This window comes from Pan paniscus, chromosome 1, assembly GCF_029289425.2.
Source record: "Pan paniscus chromosome 1, NHGRI_mPanPan1-v2.0_pri, whole genome shotgun sequence".
NCBI lineage: Eukaryota > Metazoa > Chordata > Mammalia > Primates > Hominidae > Pan > Pan paniscus.
In genome coordinates this window covers 180,749,975-180,768,897 of record NC_073249.2, presented here as the reverse complement: position 1 = coordinate 180,768,897, position 18,923 = coordinate 180,749,975, and the positions used below count along the sequence as shown (strand labels likewise).

General features: G+C 42.3%; 1 protein-coding gene across 3 annotated transcripts in view; it reads right to left on the bottom strand.

Annotated features, from left to right (window-relative positions):
• Positions 1-3,385: 3,385 nt before the first annotated feature.
• The window catches only part of PIK3R3 (phosphoinositide-3-kinase regulatory subunit 3), a 92,831-nt gene continuing 77,293 nt past the window's right edge, over positions 3,386-18,923 (bottom strand). For all 3 annotated transcript variants that reach the window (XM_003812754.5, XM_034964046.3, XM_014344920.4), the window contains 3 exons: positions 9,809-9,883; positions 9,176-9,346; positions 3,386-7,127 (listed from right to left, as the gene is read on the bottom strand). In XM_003812754.5, coding sequence (XP_003812802.3) covers positions 6,929-7,127; positions 9,176-9,346; positions 9,809-9,883 — 445 coding nt within the window. In that variant the 3' untranslated portion in view covers positions 3,386-6,928. The remainder of the gene's footprint in view (positions 7,128-9,175; positions 9,347-9,808; positions 9,884-18,923) is intronic.

The following is an 18,923-nucleotide window of genomic DNA, read 5'->3' as shown; positions in this document are numbered from 1 at the left end:
AAAATGGACGGAAAAGTTAACGATAAATGCTGAGGTGAGGGCGAGATTAAAACAGAAAGCTGCCAGTCGTATTTAGTAATAAGCCCTTCATAATTGTAGCCAGTGAGCTCTTCCTGGGCTGTTGCAGGTAGAGGCCTCAGCACTGGAGGTGGATGGACATTGTGTGTGTAGCCCGCATTGAGTAGAACTTCATTTGATGGTAGTGTGGGAGGAAGGGGGAGGACATAAGTGGGACCAGTGCCAGGGGAGTCAGGAGGTGGCATCACAGGGCAGGCAGTGGGGCTTGGTAGAGCACCAAGGCTTTGTCTCCATAGTGATGGAGGACTTGAGAAACTGTCTTGCACTGGTTGCACTGATCGTCCCACAATCCAGTGCCTAGGTCTGAAGAAGACGTGTTAGGAGGCCTGAAGACGAAAATGCCTCTGGGCCATTGCCTGGGAAGGCTGTGGCCACCAGAGGGCGCACTGTATCCACAGTGGCAGAGCCCATTTGTGCAGATATTTGGCCCCTCAGCCTTCTAGTCCTCTCCACTTCTTCATTCATTCACAGCGGACCCTGGGCTAATGTACTGGGACCTGGGCAGACAGATCACAGGTTGTGAGCGGGAGAATAGCAGGGGCATGGCTGAAGTAGCAAGTGCCCCATGCATGTAGGGATCTGGTCAGAAGCACCATACCACAGGTGAAAAGGATGTTGGGAACTGCCCTCCTAGAGGGCTGGAAATGGGGATGGGAGGAGGAAGCAGAGATGCTAAACATCCTATACCACATTGGGCAACTGCCCCAAGTGTCAGTGGTGTTCCCCTTGAGAAACTGGTGGGATTATCCTGAGGGTAGTGAAGAGTTTCTAAAAGGTAACTTCAGGGAAGTGGTATTATCATTTGCTTTAGAAAGATCACTCGCTGCAGTATAGAGAGGCTGGAGTGGAGTGAGCGTACCACAGAGGATGATGTAGTGACCCATTTTGGTGGTCTGAACTAGAACAGCAACAGTGAGGAGGTAAGGAAGGAAAGGGTGGGAAGCTGGACATCTAGATTTGGGAGCCATCAGGAAGTAGAGGGCAATGAAAGCCACAGGAGATGAGGACTGTCCAGGGAACATACGCAGAATGAGGAAGAAGTCCCGAAATACTGGCACTAGCTGAGGGGATAGAGCCAGTGAAAAGTTGAAGGTGGGGAATGAGATCCTCAATCAGGGAGAAGCCAGACCATCTAATTTTGTAATTCACCCTAAGATCAATGGAGACTTATTTAATGTTTTACATCGGTTCAGATTTGTATTTTGAAAAGATGACTGGTTGCTATAATGAGAATGGATCTGAGGGGGACAAGAATGGAAGAAGGGGGGGCCTTCCAGGATGAAGGGTGCAGATGGTAGTGAAGCAGTGAAGTTAGAAGTGATGTTTTGATTGATACTTGGTGAAGGACTTTAGGTATGAAGCAGAGGGCTATCAAGGATGATGACTGACTACATTTTTGACTTATATAACCAGATGAATTGTATTTCCATTCACCTAAATAAGAAACAAGGAAGAGAACCAGGGCTAAGTAGTTCAGTGCTGCATTCCATACGCTAAATATGAAGTAGCTTCCAATAGAGGTCTGGGCAAATGAAATAAACAGATGTAATCAGCCTAGAGATGGTAGGTGGATTCATGGCTGTGGATAAAACTGCCAGGTAAAATGGCATTGAGAACTGAAGGAATCCAGGAGATGTAAAAGAACAGTCAGATGTCAGAAGAATATTAGATTAGTGAGTTGTGATACAGTCCATGAAGGAGCTTTCCATGGAGAGGATAGTTAACAGCGATGGTTATTGAAGGCATCAAGAAAAGCAGTTTCAAACAGTGGTGGAACCAGTACTGAAATATTTGAGATGGGGAAATAAGGAACTTTAAGACAGCTCTTTCCAAAGGCTTGGCTTTGAAGAGGAGAAAAGAGATAAAGGTATATGGGATGATTGAGTAGGGATTAGGGGAGTAGAATGAGAACCAACCAACCATGTTTAAGTGTCAGTGGAAATGATCCAGTTGAAGTAGAGAAAGAATTGATCTTAATCTTGGGAGATTCCTGAGGTGGAAGAAAATAGATTCCAAAATACATGTGGAAGGATTGACTTTAGTTGGAGGGGACTATTGTAATTTAACAGATGGGAGGGAGAATAGTTATGTAGATATAGATAAGGTTGTAGGTTTGGTGGTAGGAAGGTGAGGAAATTCATAGCCAATCGTACTTTTTCTGACAAGTAAACAAGTTTGCTTTTTTGAGACAGAGTTTCGCTCTGTTGCCCAGGCTGGAGTGCAGTGGCGCGGCCTCAGCTCACTGCAACCCCTGCATCCCAGGTTCAAGCAATTCTCATGCCTCAGCCTCCCGAGTAGCTGGGATTACAGGTGCATGCTACCACGCCCAGCTAATTTTTGTACTTTTAGTAGAGACGGGGTTTCACCACGTTGGCCAGGCTGTTCTCGAACTCCTGACCTCAGGTGATCCACCCGCCTCGGCCTCCCAAAGTGCTGGGATTACAGGCATGAGCCACCACGCCCAGCCCCAAGTAAACAAGTTGGAAGTGTCGGTGAGATACCCAGGAGCCCAACGGAAACATCCAGCCAGCAAGTAGAGTTCAGAAGAAAGAACTGGGAAGGAGCTAGGAATTTGAGCATCCTAAACACAGAAGTGCGAACAACTCTGGGATTAGGAGAAATCCGTAGTTCCTGGCAGTGGTCTTGGGATGCTGTGTAGCTAAAGTGTAGTGGGGAGAAAAGACATAGGCAAGGTCACTTAGAACAACAGGCTGTTCCCTGCCCAATCTGACTTATTTGTAATTGAGTACACATGGGTGGGGCCTGAGACATGGATGAGCGCTGCAATATCCTATGCAACAAGAGGTTATCGCATGTTGGCTCATTACGTTCCCAGAATACAGGAAGCTCAACAGCGTGCCTTGGCAGGAGATGACAAGGGCCTGGGGCAATAAGAGGATAGATTATAAAGCTGGGCCCATTTCCCCCTCCCCCAGAGTAGAATGTGGAAACACTTTTCATTCTGGGCAGAAATATGATAACCAATAAACAGCTTATTAGTCAGGAGTGGGCAGTGAGGTGTGGAGGAAATGGCATTCAGTTTTAATTTTCTCAGAGTCAGTATCTAAGACTTCCTGTGTCTGTGTTCGGTGGACAGGACTCTGGCATCATGCTTAGTTGGAGTCAATGTCCTCCCCTAGGAAGAAAAGAGCCTCTGGCTGCCCCAGTTCAGCCCCAGTACTAGTCTTTTGGTGCTTACTGGAGAGAAGGTTTGGAAGTTTCAAGGGCTGTTCAACACCTGAGTACTCTTCTCTCTTGACCCCCACTCTGCCCCCAGCCCACCCCTTCATAGCATGAAGACAAAAAATTACTTTATTGCAATGTCTTTATTGCATTACTGGAGCAAGTTGGCCAGACTGTCCCCTCTTGGGGAAGGTATTAAACAAAAAGACCAATAAGTATCTCCTCTCGCCTTTCCCCCTACCCTCCCCAACAATTGCACAGCAATGTCTGAACACATCTGGTGACAAGAACAATTTGTAAAGTGGTCTAGCAACTACATTATGAACTGTCCCATCACAAGACATACAGTTGGCTTTCTTGTGAGTCAGATATTTTTACGTAAACTACACGAATTTTCTTGGACACAACAAAGACAACAGAATAGATTTTTCACAAGTAACGGCACCAAAGTCACATGCTGGAATTTGTAAGGAAACGAGGTTGTTTGCCACAAGTGGCTGGAGCTAAAGCAGGGTTCAGCAGTTGGCAGCAGAGGGCCCAAGCAGGCCCCCTATCTGGACCCTCTGGTTTCTGAGGCCACTGAAGCCTCACAGAGGCCTACTCTGGGTTCTTAAATAGCAGCAGAGACCACCTTAGAAAACAGGAATTGCCCAGGTGCAATTCTCAGTTTAAGAGAACACATGGGGCTGATTACTTGTAGCAAAAAAGAGGAGACCCGTGGAAGACACCACATTGGCTCTCAAAGCTTCTTCAAAGCACATGAGGCCTAAATAAGTGGAGGTCCCATCAAGGCTTGGAGAGGGAGTGAAAGTGTTGGGAGGGCCTCCTTCTTGGCCAGATCAGTGGTAAGGATGCAGGCAGTCTATCCAGGCCCGAATCATGGCGTGCCATCTAAGGCCAGGTGGAGACAGCACTGTTCTGTGATGAAAGCTTCACCTGGAAACGATGGGCCTAGTATCTGTGTCCAGCCAGCCCCAAGCTGCTTGCATGTCAGTAGCTGGGTTCTCTAGCCAGGGGTATAATGAACCCCTCTGATCTTGGTCTCTCTTTGCCCTCTGCCTCATTGAAACTGCAGTTAAGATGCCAAGACAGACAGTCCCAGGGTCCAGATCATGGGACAGGACATGGCACTAGACTGTCATGAAGGAGGCCAAGACCTGCTCCCAAGTCATGGGCGTAGAGAAGCACCTTGCTACCCTCTCCCCCTCTACACACCAGGCCCAGTGGGTAGTAGACTGGTCCCTATGCCATTTCCACAGGCTCAGGGTCAAGCAAGTCATGTGGCAACTGGTCAGAAAAGATAGTGTCAAACCTCTCAAATGACCCCTGGGTCTTAGATCCCACAAAACAATGAATTCAAGAATGAAAAAAAAATGAAGGAATGTAGGACTGAAAAAAAGCAGCCCTTCTCCACAAGCCAGCCCAAGTGTAGATAAAGATGGTACTTGGTCTCTCCCTGAACACCGTTGGTGTCTGCCCAACAAGGAGCAGACACATTACTGAATACTACAGGCATGTATCTGTATTTCCATTTTGGTTTAAAAGACACTCAGAACACACTGAAATTTTAGTACCAGATGGGAGGGATTCCTTGCACGTAATCTTGAGCATCCACCTGCTTCAGCAGGTTCAACACCAGGTGCAAAGCCATCCAGGTGTGCCCAACAGCAATTAGCTTGGTATTATTCAGTAAAACTTTCAGTTAAGATTTCAATAGACAGTTTGGGGAAGGGATGTGCTGGCTATTAGTTAAATGACTTTAGAGGGGGGTTCATTTGTCTCTGTCTCACCCAATCCTGAAACTGCAGTGTAACCAAGAAAAAGCCAAAGAGAAGCACTTCCCTTCCTATCCTCGTCACTAGTAACTGGAGGTTTTTCTAAAATTAAAAATCTATGTCTACATCATGGTCCATATTTTAGACCCTGTCATGGAAATAAGTGCTCAGGTAAACTAATATTTTTCTTTCACCCCCAGAACTAGAGCTTTCCTAGCTGTAAGCCTTATAAACCAAGAAGCAGGTACTGGCTTCTCTAGCTCAGCCAGGATGCCTGACTGCACAGCTTTGGGTTCAAACAGCTGACTCACTCTGAGCCTATTATGGTCCCAGGACTGGCTCAGAGGCAGCTGGACTCTATTTGTCAAATGAGTGTTGACTGATGGGTGTGGGGCATGATGGGGGCAGGAATAGATGCCTGCCCCCACTCCATTTGCCTAGCTTCACTCAGCTGGAAGGCTTAAGCCACATGGAGCAGAAGATTCCTGGCCTAAAATCAAGGCCACTGGAGCATGAGGGCAGACTGCACATAGCCTTAATGGCAGGATCACAAAAAAAGGCAAAGAGAAAAGCTTCCAGATGGCTTCTACTAACAGTCTAAACACTAAGCCATCTTCTCTCCCTGCAAAAGCTTCAGAAACCACTGTATGGAAGCACATGTGTAATGTGGTGTGACTCTCACCCTGGACCACAGGGCCCCTGGGTCTGTGATTTACTGAGGCACCTGACCACAATCTGACTCCCCTCCTTAGCAACCTATAGCTCCCAAAACCCCATCCAGCAAAGGAGGGAGAGATGAAGGGAAATTAAACCATGTTTACTATTTCTGCAGGGCCTTTAAACTTGGGGAAGCACATATAATAATGTTGTTCTATATTGTTATTTGGTATATCAAGCCATCTAAAAGCACTGGATTGCACCTTTTCTTTACTCATACAAACAAGTTACAAAGGTTTCAAACAACAGATCATTCTTTAGGCTAAGGAAACACCATACAAGCACCGACTTCATTTTATGATTCAAAGCTCACCATCCCCACAAAAAGAATGCTATTCCTCATCTCAGAGAAACAGGCAGGAAGGACAGAAGGGGTTAGTTACAGTGATCAATTTTAGTGTTTGCTAAAACTCACAAATTCTAGTCTTTTTATGTTCAAGTTTTGGTACAGAAGTATACATTCAACTACGAGTGCCACGTTTTCCCATCAAACATTGGTCTGGCAACAAACTGTTTTGTTGGCTTCTGAACATAATACTTCTTCAGAGGGTGGGGCTGGTGAGATGCTGAAGCCTAAATTATGTTGGTAAGAAACAAAGTACCTTCAGTTGAAGGTTTTTTTTTATCATCTTGGCTTAGATTATTTAAATGAAATCCCAAGCCTCCCCATTTTCCTTTGGTTGTCTTTTTCATCAAATCCCATTCTATCACAAAACCTAAACAGCCTTCTTCGTGGGGGGAAGAGAGACTGCCAAAGCAAAACACAACTCCCAGCAGAGCCATGCCCCTGCTGCACTCTCAAGAGTTAGATTTAAAAAAGACAAGGCCTCTTCAGAGGCTTCCAAATACAACCCCACCCGCTATAACCATCAAGCCTAATATTCTGTTGAGGGTGCCTGGCTAAACAAAACAAAAACCCCAATGAAATAGACTGTCAAAAAAAACATCTGCTTCCAGCTTAGTATGTCAGTGCAGCGGCATGGCTGAGTCCTAGAGAACCTCAGGCCTCTAATGCCCCCATCCCGGCCGGCTGCTGCTCGGCCTCTCCACTTCACATTCACAAAATCACTTCTTGTGCAAAACAAGCAGTCTATGTAGAAAGAATGCCCTCATCGTAGTCTAATAAAAACTGTAGGAAAAAATGCCAGAGAACCACCTCTCTTCCCACTTCCTCTTTATCTGCAAAGCGAGGGCATCTGTGCATGAACAGGGTAGGCAAGCCTGACGTTGAGGGAGTCGTTGTGCTGAACCAAGGATGTCTGCTGGTAATGGAGCACTAGCTCCTTCAGAGAGCTGTACAGGTTGTAGGGCTCTGCAAAGCCATAGCCCCGAGCAGTGCTGTAGATCACACAGTGCTTCACTTCCCCATCGGCCCTGCAATGACAAACCACAGAAGAAATGTTAAGGTAGGTAACAATAGATAAAAGGACACTAAATGGCCAGAAGTCTGAGAGCAATTGTTATGCAAACAAGTGTTTTTTGTTAACCAGGCAAAGCTTGTGAAATTGCGTTCCCCCCATTCCCTACAGACTTGGCCATAGATACGGGTGTTAAAACAACCACAAATGTAAGGGTTTCTTTCTTTCTTTTTTTTTTTTTTTTTTAGACAGGGTCTCGCTCTATCACGAAAGCTAGGGTCCAGTGGCTTGATTACAGCTCACTGCAGCCTTGAACTCCTGGGCTCAAGTGATCCTCCCACCACAGCTTCCCAAGTAGCCAGGACTACAGGTGTGAGCCACATGCTCAGCTACTTTTTTATTTTTAGTAGAAATGGGGTCTTGCTATGTTGCCCAGGCTGGTCGTGAACTCCTGGGCTCAAGGAATCCTCCTGCCTTAGCCTATTAAAATGCTGGGATTACAGGTGTGAGCCACCACGCCCAGCCAAGGGTAGTTTTTGATTAATCAGTTTATGTAACGACTCCAGCCAAGTCCTGAACCTACAGGCTGCCACCCAATAACCTGAGTGACAGTGAGCGACTGGGCTTACTGCCTGCCTTCTTTTTATTATTCTTAGAAGATCCTAAGTCTTACAAGAACCATTCTCACCTATATTTCCACTCAGATAACTTCAACAGCCCAAGTGAAGGAGAAATGAAATGTTGCAAGTAGTTCTATCCTTGGATAACAGTAATCCAATGCACTTTTCAACTCCTCCCCCATTTTCTGCCCATAAGACATCCCATTCATCTTTTTGAGGTCCATCTCAGATACCTTTTCCACAAAACCTCCCAATCCGCTCTTTCTCCACTAAAATTAATGCTTCCACATGTGCACAGCCTACTAATGATACTTATTTCACAGTGGTTCTATTCATTGTGGATATTTGGTGAAATGAAAAAAGCCTGGTGCAATAGAAAAATGTGGGTTTTGAAACCAGGTAAACTTGGATTCAAACTCTGACTCCATGATAGAAGTAGAGCACTATGAACAAGATGATCACATAAAGCACTGAGCAGTCTGTTAATATGAATGCCTTTCGTCTATCTTCTCCACCTTGCCCTCTAAGGGCACAATCATTTTGTCACTTTGTTTGCCTTCTGCCACATCCATCAGTAGCATCATCATCATATTAGTAGGTGACATTTACTTCTTATGTCCCTGCACTGTTAAAAGCATATTGTATTACACAGATTAACTCATTTAATCCTCACAAAAACCCTAAAGTAGGCATTATCCTTATTTTACAGATAAGGAAACTGGGCAAAGAAAGATTAAGTAATTTACCCAAAGTTACCCAGCTAGTAAGCAGTAGAGCCAGGAGCTGAACCCAGTATATCTGGCACCATCATAACTCTTTTCTAAGTGTGGCTTTTGTCAGTGAAGATGTTTGCCTTCTTAAAGAATATATTCCACACTCAGGCAAAAATCTGACTGAAGCACAGTTAGTTACCCCCAAAATTTCACTTTCCATTAAAAGGAAAATAGGCTTTTCTCAAAAAAGTCACGATTATCTTATGGAAAACACGCCCACATTTCCTGTCACTACATCAACAGAATAATATGTAATTTAAAATTTTAGATAGAGTTTTCCTTCTGAAGTAGAAACAGTTCTATTTAATCAAGCCTTTCCTAATCTGACACTGGAGACCATACTAGACATATAGGATACTACTAAACAATTAAGTGTTTTTTTTTCTGTTTTTTTTTTTCAATTTAAGATCTCACATTACCTTTCACAGACACCTGAAATCCAACAGCAATACTGCAGGGCCTAATCTACTTACCACGTAAATTAAAACTCCAAGATAATTTCAGATATCATTTCTCATAAAGCTGGGTTTTTTTGTACTAATAGTTATGGTCCGAGCCATGGGTCCTCGTTACTGTACATTAACTAATTTCATCTGAATTTTATGAGGGGTTGATTTTATATTAATTGATGCAAAAGATTTCAAAAGGTTATATCCCCAGAGAAGACTTACACCACAGAGCAAGCATAGCATCCTTTCTTGCTACTCTCACGAATTAAGAATGCACCATCAGGTTTCCCATAAAGCAAGTCCTCTGCTTGTACTCGATTGATATCCTCAACAAACCAGGTTTTCTCATCATAATGGGGCAGGTTTTCATCTTCCTCATTGATAAAATAGTTCCTAAAAATTAAATATTAATATATTATTCTAACAAGTTACTTCTATCTAAAAGCAAATTCATAAATAAAACACTCTTCTAAATCTTTAAACCACAAATGACAAAGCAAAATTGCAATTATTTGGGTGTTAACTTCATTACTTGCTATGGTGCATAAAGCAAAGAATTCATGTTTCATCCAATAAGCTGAAATATGAACATCTGAATAAAAGTGCTTTTACATCCAGATTTTGAGTAGCTATACTCAAAGTAGCTTACACATCCAGATTTTGAGTTCAGAGGCAGGTCTCTGAACTCCAGTGCCTATAGGGTACCTTCAGGCAATTCAATTCAAAAGACAGTCAAAGTTCTAGATTCAATGTCCTCAAGTGACAATGACAACCAATATTTACCACGTATAAACAAGGCGCATGTCTTATATTGATAACAAAGCCCTCTGACAGAAAGGTATAGAGAGAACTTACTCATCAGCATCCTCATTCTTAATTCCCAGCCAGACATTCAGGCGTTTCTGTCTCACTCCTTTGTGATTGAGCCATCTGCCAGAGGAAAGACACCAGTGTCAGTATCCATGCAAACTCTGACTGGACAAACTAGGTATGTCTGAGCCAACTAAACTTCTAGAGTCTAGACACCTCTTGTTTTTCCTAATCCCACAGAATGGGCAAAGATTTCCCAAAATTAGTCTCTCGATTACTTTTCTTTCAACTACTATCAAGATGAACTGATCTTTTCCAGAAAAAGGCAGAAACATAGAGGGCTACTTGAAATTAGGCCCTTCACTTTTCATTTTTCTTTTCTGGAGGATGTGCCACCACAAGCACACACATACTCGCACTCACAGTGGGACATCTGTTTCTGAAAACATTAGGTTAGCATGGTGTCACATTTGCAATCTCCACTAAGCCTGAGGACACACTTCCTGTGTGACCTACTGAATTGAGTTGAATATTTTAACTAAAAACTTCAAGATCTATTTTTGCATTTAAGCAGGCCACAAGAAATTCAGGGTAGCAATCTGAGTAATTAATATGAGTGAACTTCATTACCAAGAAAATCATAGTATCCAAGCCGGGCGTGGTGGCTCATAGGCCTGTAATCCCAGCACTTTGGGAGGCCAAGGCAGGTGGATCACCTGCGGTCAGCAGTTTGAGACCAGCCTGGCCAACATAGTGAAACCCCGTTTCTACTAAAAATACAAAAATTAGCCAAGTGTGGTAGTGCATGCCTGTAATCCCAGCTACTAGGGAGGCTGAGGCAGGAGAATTGCTTGAAACCAGGGGGTGGAGGCTATAGTGAGCTGAGATTGTACCACTGCCCTCCAGTGTGGGTGACAGAATGAGACTCCATCTCAAAAAAAAAAAAAAAGAAAGAAAGAAAAGAAAAGAAAAAATCATAGTATCTTAAAATGTGCTAGTATTTTAGATGTAAAATGAGGTAAACCAGCACACTTTGTTCCTTTCAGATGGCCAATAGTCTAAAACTAGGGTGGAGTGGAAAGCATCTTCGTTCATCATTACCCACCAAGCAAGGCTCCTATCATTCAGGTTTCATCATCAACACCATCCCCTCAGGGAGGACTATCCTAACTGTCCCAACTAAGGCAGTCCCCAGTCACTCTCTACACTTTACCTTGTTTTATCATCTTCATAGCACTTAGCTAAAATCCATTATTTTATATTTTTGTTTGTTTGGTTGGTTGGTTGGGGTTTTTTTGAGACGGACTCTCACTCTGTCACCTAGGCTGGAATGCAATGGCACAATCTCGGCTCACTGCAACCTCCATCTCCAGGGTTCAAGCAATTCTCTCACCTCTGCCTCCAGGGTAGCTGGGACTACAGTCACGCGCCACCATGCCCAGCTAATTTTCGTACTTTTAGTACAGACAGGGTTTCACCATGTTGGTCAGGCTGGTCTTGAACTCCTGGCCTCAGGTGATCCGCCCACCTTGGCCTCCCAAAGTGCTGGGATTACAGGCATGAGCCACCGTGCCAGGCCTATTTTATATTTGTATTTGTTTATGTCTGTCTCCCCAATAAAATGTAAGCTGCTGTAATGAAAGGGGTCTGTCCTGTTCATGGCTATGTTGCCAATTATTAAAACAGCACATGCACATAGACATTCAATTGTCAGTAAATATTTGCTGGTGGGCTGCTTTTAACAAAATCTTCACAACTCCAGGATCATCCTGTATCTCTCTCCAGGATCATCCTGTATCTCCCCAAGTATACAAGATAACTTGGCATCACACCTAATTTTAAAGTTCTGTTAGACAGATTTCACAGTCTTTCTCAGTAAGAATTGCCCTTTAGTTAACTTGGATTTCATTTTTTATTCTTAGCAAAACTGGAAAATAGATAATATGTGATCTTGATACAACTGATTTAGTAACAAACCCCCTCCCCCACACCATCGCGTCTGTCATCAAAATATCCAGATGTCCTCCTCCAAGCATTCTTATCACCCAAAGTTTTCTATCCTTAAAGAAACTGACCTTCTCTTTATCAAAGAAATATGCACACTGGGTAAAAAAGTGTGAGTTGAATGAATGCACCACATTTTCTCTTGAATCCCCATTTTCTTTTAACCACCAACCTCTTTAAACTGAGCCTCCCTTTCTGCCACACACAATGTTAGGAACTCATTTCCTAACACTTTCCTAATTGAAAAAAAAAAGAAAAAGAAAAATTGCTTTTGCTCCACCCTCCATTTATGATGGTGCCTACCTTCTGACTTAGGCAACTTTTCCAATCTCCTAAAAGTCCATTTCAAAGACTTATCTAGTTCTGAGTCCTTACAAACCTATTAACAATGCCAGGAGCTGATTAGATTTTAAAAACCATTTTCAAAAACCTCAAATAGCTTTAGTAAATACGTTAATTCACATTTAATGTTATCGAATCATGCACTGATCACAAATAGATGCAATAAATTCTACAGGAAAAATCTGAGGCAAAACATTCAAAGACCTAACATCCAGCTCTGATTCTGTTGGTGTGGTAATTGGGTTGTAAAACCAATTAGATTTTTAGAAAAGATACTATATATACATATTTTTTGGCATGGTCTTGGACCCATCTCTCTTTGGCCCAGCAATCTCTTCTTAAAAAAAAAAAAAAAAAGGAAAATACTACTTCCATAGATTAAAAATAGCTGGTGTTAGCATATCTTTTCCTAGCCCTACCCCAGCAAGTAAGGGAAAAAATATGTATTATATAGTGTCCTTTCTAAAGATCTAATTGGTTTTACAGCCCAACTACCACACTTTAAGAAGAGAGTTTGTGTTTCAGTCTAAGACAAAAGGATTAAGCTGGGAAGCCCCTGAGAGAGAAGGACAGGAGAAACGACTTTGAAGCTGACGCCTTCGTCCTGGAAGAAAGCAGAAGCTTAGAGCCTGGCTGAAGTAGAAAACGGGGTGACAGAAAACGGTGCCTCAGGCACAGGGCATCCTGGATGGAGAATGAGGTTTTAAGATGCAGCATCTGTTGGTAGCCAGTGATGAGATTACTGTGAAGGACAGCTTGGAATTTTCTAAAATAGCCAGATGGCAAGACCCAATGATTAGGCAGAGGAGCACCCAATGACAGTAGTCAAGAGGGAGGCACAAAGGACTTTGTGCTCCTCTAATTTTCTGGCACTACTTCAGGATGACATTCTTACATGATCCAAGTGTCAGTCTGTGTAGGAGGTATGAATGATACCAGAGATCAAATATTTTTAATGTAACCAGGCCAGTGGGAGCTTGGAATAAATTTAATTAAAAAAAAAATGAGGAATGCAGCTGGACGCAGTGGTTCATGCCTGTAATCCCAGCACTTTGGGAGGCCAAGGCAGGCGGATCACCTGAGATCAGGAGTTCGAGACCAGGCTGGCTAACATGGTGAAACCCCGTTCCTACTAAAAATACAAAAAATTAGCCAGGCATGGTGGCGCACGCCTGTAATCCCAGCTACTTGGGAGGCTAATGCAGAAGTGCTTGAACCTGGGAGGCAGAGGTTGCAGTGAGCCGAGATCGTGCCATTGCACTCCAGCTTGGGCAACAAGAGTGAAACTCTGTCTCAAAAAAAAAAAAAAAAAAAATGAGGAATGAAACTTGTCTTCCACCAAATTTTATGGACAGACATATTCTCTACATAAAAACAAAGTGGGATAACATATACAATACTTTAAAAAGAAAAATCACTTTTTAAAAAAATTTAGTTATCAGAAATATATTAAAGAATGAAGCCAGGTGCGGTGGCTCATGCCTGTAATCCCAGCACTTTGGGAGGCTGAGGGAGGTGGATCACCTGAGGTCAGGAGTTCGAGACCAGCCTGGCCAACATGGTGAAACCCCATCTCTACTAAAAATACAAAAATTAGCTGGAGGTGGTGGTATGCAACTATAATCCCAGCTACTCAGGAGGCTGAGGCAAGAGAATTGCTTGAACCCAGGAGGCAGAGGTTGCAGTGAGCCAAGATTGCACCATTGCACTCCAGCTTGGGCAACAAGAGCAAAAATCTGTCTCAAAAAAAGAAAAGAAATGTATTAAAGAATGATTCATTACTTTAAGAAACCCCAATTATCACTACTGGTGTGAATGTAAAATAGTGCAACCACTACACAAACAGTCTGGGCAGTTCTTCAGTGAGACACAGATAATTACCATATGATCCAGGAATTTCACTCCTCAGCATATACCCATGAAAAATGAAAATACACATCCATCCAAAAACCTGTACATAAATGTTCACAGCAGCATTACTGAAATAGCCAAAAAGACAGAAACAACCCAAATGTCCACCAACTGATGATGATTAAACAAAATGTGGTATAACTATACAACAGACTATTATTTGGCCATAAAAAGTAATGAAATACTGACATAGGCTACAACGCAGACAAACTTTGAAAACACCATGCTAAGTGAAAGAAGCCAGTCACAAAAGAGTACATTTTACATTATTTTCATTCATATGAAATGTCCAGAATAGACAAATCCATAGATACAGAAAGTGGATTAGCGGTTGTTTAGGGCTAAATGAAAGAGGTGATAGGGATGTTAAGTAAACAGTGCAGGGTTTTTTTTAAGGTGATGAAAATGTTCTAAAATATGTGGTGCTGACAAAATACCTGTGAACATACTAAAAACATTGAATAATACACTTTAAATGGGTGAACTTGTATGCGATGTTAACTGTATCTCAATAAAGTTGTAAAAGCAAAAAATAAAACCAGAACACACCACCCTCCACAGAACTTTTTTTTCTTTTTTTTTTTAATACAGAGTCTCATTCTGTTGCCCAGGCTAGAGTGCAGTGGGGCGATCTCAGCTCACTGCAACCTCCACCTCCCGGATTCAAGCAATTCTCCTGCCTCAGGCTTCCCACTAGCTGGGATTACAGGCATGCGCCACCATGCCTGACTAATTTTTGTATTTTTAATAGAGACAGGGTTTCACCATGTTGGCCAGGCTGGTCTCGAACTCCTGACCTCAGGTGATCCACCTGCCTCAGCCTCCCAAAGTGCTGGGATTACAGGTGTGAGCCACTGCACCCGGCCACATAGAACTAACTCCTTTATCTGCAAACTCCTCTATATATATATTACTCAAAACTCATCAATTCCCTAAGCAGAATATGCATCAAAAAACCCATCATCATTATGTACCTATATTGTTATGGCCATTATTATTTTAAATTTATGAATTTTGGTTTATGAATACTATAGTCCCTGCTTATCCATGGGGAATAGTTCCAAGACAACCAAATAGATGCCTGAAACCAGACAGTACTAAACCCTATATATACTGTTTTTTCCTACACATACATACCTGTGATCATTTAATTTATAAATTAAGCATAGTAAGGGATTAACAATAACAAATAATACACTTTGGGAGGCCGAGGCAGGCGGATCACAAGGTCAGGAGATTGAGACCATCCTGGCTAACACAGTGAAACCCCATCTCTACTAAAAAAATTTAAAAATTAGCCAGGCATGGTGGCAGGCGCCTGTAGTCCCAGCTACTCGGGAGGCTGAGGCAGGAGAATGGCGCGAACCCGGGAGGCGGAGCTTGCAGTGAGCTGAGAATGCACCACTGCACTCCAGCCTGAGCGACAGAGTGAGACTCCATCTCAAAAAAAAAATTAAATAAAATAAATAACTAAGAATAAAATAGAACAATTATAACAATATGCTGGAATAAAAGTTATGTGAATGTGGTCTCTCAAAATGTCTTATTGTGCTGTATTCACCTATCTAGACTGTGGCTGACTGGGGATACCAGAAAACACGGAAAGCAAAACCGCAGTAAGCAAAACCATGGACCAAGGGGGACTACAATACCAAAAAAGGTAAATGGTAATCATGAAAGCTAGCCTTAACTCATGAGGAAAAAGAATTGCATATTAACAACAAAATTCCTTGCATATTAACAACAAAATTCCTTTTTTTGAAAAGGAATTTTTAAAAAAATTGATACCTAAGAAATTTTTAATTTATTTATTGAGTTATAATACACATAAAGCACATTAATCTTAAGTGTACTGATAAATTTCTACCTATGTATAAACCCATGGAACCCCACTCATATCAAGATTCGAACATTTCTAGAACCCTTAAAGGCTCCTCATCCCATTTTCCCATCAAAATCCCCACCATAAATAATCACTATTTTTAATTCTATCATCATAGATAGGTTTTACCTATTCTTGAGCTTCCAGTAAATGGAATAATATCATAAAAATTTTTTTTCTATATTTAAGCAATGAAATTCTGTATTTAAACACTCAAGAATATCCTACTAGTAGTACACCAAGCTCTCAGCAGACAATCACATAGAATCCTTGTGGGCTATGGAATGGCCAGTCAAGGAAATGACCACATCCAAAGAGGGCTTAAAGAACTAATGACAGTCTTTAGCTAGGTATCACAGAATTCCACCCTATTCCTTTAAAACAAGACCAGAGAGAGATCATACTCAGTATCATGCAGCAATGCTAATATGAGACACATATTTTACTACCAGTCTTCTTCAGGACCGACTATACAAATTCCAGCATTAGAATAGATCAAATCCACCAAGCCCAGAGACAATTCTCTGTTAGAAACATCAAAGCATGGACCATGGGACACTGAACTATTCTCCTGGAAGCAGCCCTTCCAAAAGAGGTAATGGCTGTCTGTGTCTCCCTACACTTCTGAGTTGTCCTTACTTGTAGGTTATGAATTTGTCATCCATGATGTTATCTAAACTCTTTTATATTTGTTGTTGTTGTTGTGTCACTGTTTTGTTTTTTGTGTGTTTTTTGGTGTGTATGGTTTTTGTTGTCTTTTTTTGCTGTTGTTTTCTTTCTATCTTCTGTATTTAGTTTATACAACCCATTAAAGAAACTTCCAAGGTCTGGTTTGTCACATGCTATATAGTCTGAATGTTAGTATCTTCCCAAAATTCATAGGTTGAAAATCTAACACTCAAGGTGACGGTATTAGGAGGTGAGGACTTTGGGAGGTGATTAGGTCATAAAGGCAGAGCCCTCATGAATGGAATTAGTGCCCTTATAAAAGAGGCCTGATAGAGACCCCCTAGCTCCTTCTACCAGGACATAGGTAGAAGGCGCCATCTATGAACCAGAAAGCAGATCCTCACCCCTCACCAGACACCAAATCTGCCAGTGCCTTGAGTTTGGACTTCCTAGCCTCTAGAACTGTGAGAAATTTCTGGTGTTTACAAACTACCCAATTTATGATTTTTTTTATAGCAGCCTAAACAGACTAAGACACCACACTTATTCACGCCCCTTGGGATGGTATATTCCTTGTATTTCTTATTGCTTTTCAGGGCAAAGAAGGACTTCCATTCATCGTTTTGGTGTATAGCATAGCCTTTTTGAGCCTTTCTTCAGCTTCATGATGTGATCAGAACCACGTGAGCATTCCAAGAGCAGACACACCCTATTTACAGATAAGAGCACCCTCCTTGCCTTGTTTACAAAGCTCTTCAGTATGCTATATACACTTGGCTTGACTTTTGGCCACAATAGCAAACTAAAATGATCTCTTGAGAGAGCTGGTATTAAAAACTACTCAGCATGGTGTAGTTGTAATTGTTTACCCCAAGAAATATCAACTTAGGCTGGGCACAGTGGCTCATGCCTATAATCCCAGTACTTTAGGAGGCCAAGGTGGGTACATCACCTAAGGTCTGGAGCTTAAGACCAGCTTGGTCAACATGGTGAAACCCCATCTCTACTAAAAATACAAAAATTAGCTGAGCATGGTGGTGCATGCCTGTATTCCCAGCTACTCGGAAGGCTGATGTAGGATAATCACTTGAACCCAGGAGGTGGAGGTTGCAGTGGGAGCTGAGATTGTGCCATTGCACTCCAGCCTGGGTGACACAGTGAGACTCCGTCTCACAAAAAAAAAAAAAAAAAAAAAAAAAAAAAAATCACCTTAAATCTTCCTCTACTGAAACTCTTCTGCCACAGTTCCAATCTCTAGGTGTATATTTCATCCTCTCCCTCTTTCTCACACAAAGAACCCTGAAGTCTATGGAAAACCCAGATTCAGAGGTCTCTGCTCTGTCTTCTCCTGCCAGTAGTTTGAATTGAGTAGTGTTACATGCATCAAGGTCGCCCATAGATGCATTTCAAAACAGTCTATTCATTACCCAGAACTAAGCCCAATATCCAGTATCTTCCTTTCTCATGCATTCTGTCCTATGAAGCAGTTATTTATGTTTCTAAAAATATAATTCACACATTTTATTCTGATACTATCTTTCCATTTATATTTGGATATTATCTCTATTATGCCTATATTTGGCTAAATTATATAGTTTTCCCTCATACTAAAGAATTACGTTTCACTACTCAAATTACCTCAAGTGCCTTCTATAGACACATTTCTGTTATTTAAATAAAGAATGTCATTTTGTTTTTGTTGTTGTTTTTGAGACTCACTCTGTTGCCCAGGCTGGAGTGCAGTGGCACGATCCCGGCTCACTGCAACCTCTGCCTCCCAGGTTCAAGCGATTCTCCTACCTCAGCCTCCCAAGTAGCTGGGATTACAGGCGCCCACCACTATGCCCAGCTAATTTTTTGTATTTTTAGTACAGACAGGGTTTCACCATCTTTTTTTTTTTTTTTTTTCCCAGATGGAGTCTCACTCTGTCACCCAGGCTGGAGTGCAGTGGCATGATCTCGGCTCACTGCAACCTCCGCCTCCAGGGTTCAAGTGATTCTCCTGCCTCAGCCTCCTGAGTAGCTGGGATTACAAGAATGTGCCACCACGCCCAGCTAATTTTGTATTTTTAGTAGAAACGGAGTTTCACTATGTTGGCCAGGCTGGTGTCTCAAACTCCGGAACTCAGATGATCTGCCTACCTCGGCCTCCCAAAGTGCTGGGGTTACAGGCGTAAGCCACAGTGCCCAGCCTAGAACCTATTTCCCCTCAGAGGAAATAGAAATTCTCCACTCAGTTCTAGTATGTAAACAAAGATTCTGATTTTTATGTTTTAGGCAAACATTAATCTGTTCTTGTTAAGATATAGCATTTTACTCATGCCACAGCCAGCCTCTGAGATTTCCAAGGCA